General features: G+C 36.1%; 1 protein-coding gene across 2 annotated transcripts in view; it reads left to right on the top strand.

Moving 5' to 3' along the window:
* Window positions 1-2,941, top strand: part of adprm (ADP-ribose/CDP-alcohol diphosphatase, manganese-dependent) — a 7,976-nt gene extending 5,035 nt beyond the window's left edge. The window contains exons 2-3 of one of the 2 annotated variants that reach the window (XM_061706228.1): window positions 104-229; window positions 2,043-2,941. In XM_061706228.1, the coding sequence (XP_061562212.1) occupies window positions 104-229; window positions 2,043-2,341 (425 nt within the window). In that variant the 3' untranslated portion in view covers window positions 2,342-2,941. The remainder of the gene's footprint in view (window positions 1-103; window positions 230-2,042) is intronic. The other variant, XM_061706229.1, reaches the window with a different exon arrangement.
* The last annotated feature ends 1,819 nt before the right edge of the window (window positions 2,942-4,760 follow it).

Here is a 4,760-nt window from a genome sequence, read left to right as displayed (position 1 = left end):
GTTTGCATCCATTAATGAACATTTGTTTATTTTATATTACATACATTCATTTTGTTATACAAAGGCCTTTGTGTTTTTCTTTCTTTTTTTATACTTGTCCCAGGGTTATTTGGCGACCTCAAGCAGAGGTTCACAAAGTTCAATGGTGGTTTCAGTAAGGCCCAGCTGGACTGGCTCGATTCTGTTCTGTTCTCGGCCGACAAGAAACGAGAGAAAGTCACCATTGTCAGTAAGTAGTATTTTTGACTACTTCAGAGTAAATCGAAGTGACAGAAAAGTAATCAATGTAGCTGTCTATCAGCGTTATAAAATCAGGACATAATTTTCAAACAGCCAAGGGTTAATATTCATTTTCTTGAAGAAAGCTTTCCTTGATGAGAAACATGTTCACCAGTGTTACAACGTGGTATTAATAGGCTACATCACTCTAACCGTTCTGAGTGAAGGTGCCAGATTGCCACCAAAAGTAGCAGTAACTTAACTTTACAACACAAAACAAAGTAACTGTTAATGTCTAAAAACGGCAGTACTTAAACCACTTAGCCCTGTCTGTACAAAACAACACAAAGAAGCATTTTATTGCAGTCAAAACGTAATATAGTAATTTTAGTTATAGCAATGCATTATGGGAATCACCTCAAGCAAATTTTTCGGGTGTTACGCTAAAGTCCGCCTAGAAACTGCGACCCGAAGTTACCATGATGTTATCTATGGGGAGAGATTTATCTCAAAATATTTACACAAATATATCTGCTTTTGACTTGCCGAAAAATGTCAAGTCATCAACGGAGACAGCAACACTGCCGCCGAGCGGACGGAGGGAAAGGCCTTCCCACATGTGTGAATATTCTCAACTTGTGTGTTTGAACATCTTGAAAACTGCGTTACGTTTCTCTCAAAAATAAATGCGCGTGCCTGCTGAGCCACAAGCGCACCTTCAACAGTTCACAAGCAGAATTGAATATTTACAAATGGTAAGTCGTGATCAATGCACACACAACATTAAAAAGCACGTGTAAATCATGGCTATATACGTGGATCTGAAAAACGCGCGTAAATCACGGCTATATTTGTGCATTTGAAAAACACGTGTAAATCACGGATGTGTTTGTGGATCTGAAAAACACGTGGAAATCGCAGCTATATTTGTGTAAATAATTTTGAGACAAATCTCTCCCCATAGTTATCCATTGGGCCTTATTTGATTTTATTCATTTACTGAACTTTCATCCAGAGGAAGATGCAGAAAAACAGTATATAGAAAGACCTTTTTCAGTCAGAAGCTGACTTGTCATTCGATGGTTTTTAGGGGCAGAGCCATTGAAGAAACAAGTGAAAAGATAATTCTTAAACATCTGTATATAATCTGTAAACTATTATAGTGTTTTTCAAATCAGAATCAGAATCATCTTTATTTGCCAAGTATGTCCAAAACACACAAGGAATTTGTCTCCGGTAGTTGGAGCCGCTCTAGTACAACAGACAGTCAATTTACAGAACACTTTGGGGACATAAAGACATTGCATCTTTTTGCACAATTGTTTTTTGTCAGAGTCCTCTAGCACTTAAAGCAGTAATAATGAGCATAGTAAATCTAATGACAAATAGAACCATTTGTATTGTAATCCATAAGATTATAGCTCCCCTTCAAAGAATGTGGTCCAAAGTTCTGCATCCGTTTGAGAGAGAAAATTGTGTATTTGTTGTGAAAATAGTGGAATTTCATTGATTATAACTGATTTTTGAGACGTCTGAGAGAGGAAGTTTTGGTAAAAATGTCGGTGCTTGTTACATTCGAGTACTGTTTTTTCAGGCAAAATTGTGACAATATGGAGTCTGTGCCATAATCGAGTGCGTGTTATAATGAAGAAATTACAGTAACTATTTCTATTTGTTCTCCTTTTTTCTACATGAGAATCGATAAAGAAACGAATCGATAAGTAGTATCGAATTGGAATTGGAATAAATCTTAGCAATTCCCTTTCCCAGCTATAAAATTTGGATGCCTTTACATTTGTTTATGGTCCTGTTTTACTTTTCAGGTCATCTCCCAGTCCATCCGTTCTCCACAACCCCCATGTGCCTGGCGTGGAACTTCGATGAGCTCCTGTCCACAATACAGTCCCACAGTAGTGTGGCGTGTTTCATAGCCGGACATGATCATGATGGTGGATATTGCCTGGATAAAAGCACAGGCGTTCACCACCTTACGCTGGAGGGGGTCATCGAAACGCCACCAGACAGCAACGCCTTTGGAACTGTCTCAGTGTACGAAGACAGGATGGTCTTGAAGGGGGTTGGGAGGATTCCAGATATAGACATTTTGTTTATGAGGCAATGACAACCAAAGATTATGAAACTTTTTATTTACTATGTACTGTAAGCCATCATTTTGTACATATAATAGTTATGGAATGGATGTAAAGTTATAAGATCAAAGTTTGATTATGAGTAAAATGAATCTTTAAAACAAACATTGGAAAACTGCACATGAATTATTTTGCACTGAATTGAATACATTTTAACAGACTTCCAACGTATTGGCGAACAAATATTGTATGAGGAAAAAAACACTTGTGAGGTGTTCAGCAGGGCATATGTTCGTAACATTTATTGCACTTTTATGTTTACTGGCAAGAGCTGGTAAATTATGAATGTAGTGTATACCATTTAGATTTGCAGGTAAATGACACAGTTTGCAAACATTTTATTCATTTTATTATTTTAAAATCACTATTACATGTGTTGCTTATGGCAAATACCACATCTCAATTAGAGCTAATCACCCTGCAAATGCAGATCACTGAAAAAAAATGTGAAGTAGGGCAGTAAATACATTTGTGTCAGCAGTTGTACAGATACATTTGTGTCGATGCATTGGTGATAGATGGACAATTTGTCACAAAACATGTACTTGAAGAAAATACTTGCTTGAAGATAAATAAACTTAAAATGTAAAATGTGGTGTTTTTTTAATGCATGACAACTTGATAACAAATGGCGCTACAGGATTGAAAATGTCATTTCAATTAAAAAAAATGTTAACACTGCTGTTTTAGAGCTTTCAGGAGGAGGTTGAAATTGTTTGGTGCAAACCTGTATTCAGTTACAAATATATACTGACCACACTAGGTACAGCATGAGTTACTTCCTAAATTCTGCCTTGATCCAGATGACATTATTTTGGTTATCTTAGTTACATAGGAGGTGTACAATATTAGCAACACATGTTGGTATGATAAAGTCAAACCAGTGTTTTCCAAGATTTATTGAGCCCATATTTTACACTGAAGATTTTCACAGCTCACAACCAAAAATGGCACACTAGGGACATTTATGAATAAATTGAGATGTGATAATCATTGTTTCTGTATATGTTCGTTTACAGAAACAATGATTATCACATCTCAATTTATTCATAAATGTCCCTAGTGTGAAATCAGGGTGAATTTAGTTGAACACAAGGATATTATTTTGTCATATGAACGGCAACAGGGATACACAGGTGTGATGTTATGTGTCGCCTGGACACAAGGGGCACTGTTGTATAATGTCTTCACCAGCGTCACATGGACAGGCTGTTTGGCATCCAATGGAGTTGGGTTAGCTGTAGCTTTTGCAATCTTGTGGAAGCACATTTACTGTAATTGTTCTGCCTGCTGTTGCTATACATTCCTTGTGTAGATGAACAAACTTACAAGAATACATTATTTCTATTAAATAATTTCCGGACCAATTAAGGGAAATCGGGTAATGTCGTGCAGCACAACTGATGAGCTTTGACGGCACACTGTGCCACAGTTGAGATTCATTGTATTAGTATGCAGAAATTAATACCCAACAAGAGGTATAGCAATTAATCGATTAATCGACAACTAATCGATCATCAAAATAATTGATACCTATTTTGATAATCAATTAATAGTTTAGAGCTATTGTTTAACTGAAAAATGTCAAAATCCTCTGATTTCAGGCTCTCTACAGTAAATACTCTGATTTCTGCAGTCCTCCATGAAAGCAGACTGATTATACTTTGTGTTTAATCAAAGACACTTGCAAACATCTGCTTTTATTTTGGAAAACAATGATCAAAATTGTTTCCCATTTTCTGACATGTTGTGGACAAAACCAGTAACTGAATCATGAATACATTTATGGGGAGAAAATAATAGTTTAATCTATCAAGACAATAATCGTTATTTGCAGCCATAGTATGAATAATGTGAAATTGACATGTACTGTAGTTGAACCTGAAACAGCAGCAGAAGTGCATATCAAAGTAGCAGCCCTTTGCATGAATCATATTACCCAAGAAGTAGCTCTTTCTCAAAAACGTTGGTGAGTACAGCACTCCCCTCATGTGATATTGCTTAATTGTTGTTTGGTTGTTTAATCAAATAAACAACAATATCGGTTAATACACAGTAATCAGAAAAAAGAAGAGTTTGCAATAAACTAATGCTAAATATTTTATCTAAATAATCGATGGAATAATCGATACAAGAATCGATTCTAAAAATATTCGATACTGACAGCCTACGGACTCAAATGTGATTAGGAGTAGAAAAAAAATCAGCATTTACAGATCCTCAGTTGCGTGCTGGCATATCCAATGAAAATAATCTCAATGTTTGTTAAACTCTTGTGATCCATGGCGATTGAAGAGAGTAATCGTATTCGTTTGAGTTTTTTTTTTTGTATTGGGAAAGATTGGGAACTTTCCTTGCAATGGGCAATGAGCTTTTGTTTGTCCGACAGCA

This window comes from Phycodurus eques, chromosome 19, assembly GCF_024500275.1.
Source record: "Phycodurus eques isolate BA_2022a chromosome 19, UOR_Pequ_1.1, whole genome shotgun sequence".
In the NCBI taxonomy this organism is placed as follows: domain Eukaryota; kingdom Metazoa; phylum Chordata; class Actinopteri; order Syngnathiformes; family Syngnathidae; genus Phycodurus; species Phycodurus eques.
The sequence above is the reverse complement of the archived record's forward strand: the minus strand, read 5'-3'. Positions and strand labels throughout refer to the sequence as shown.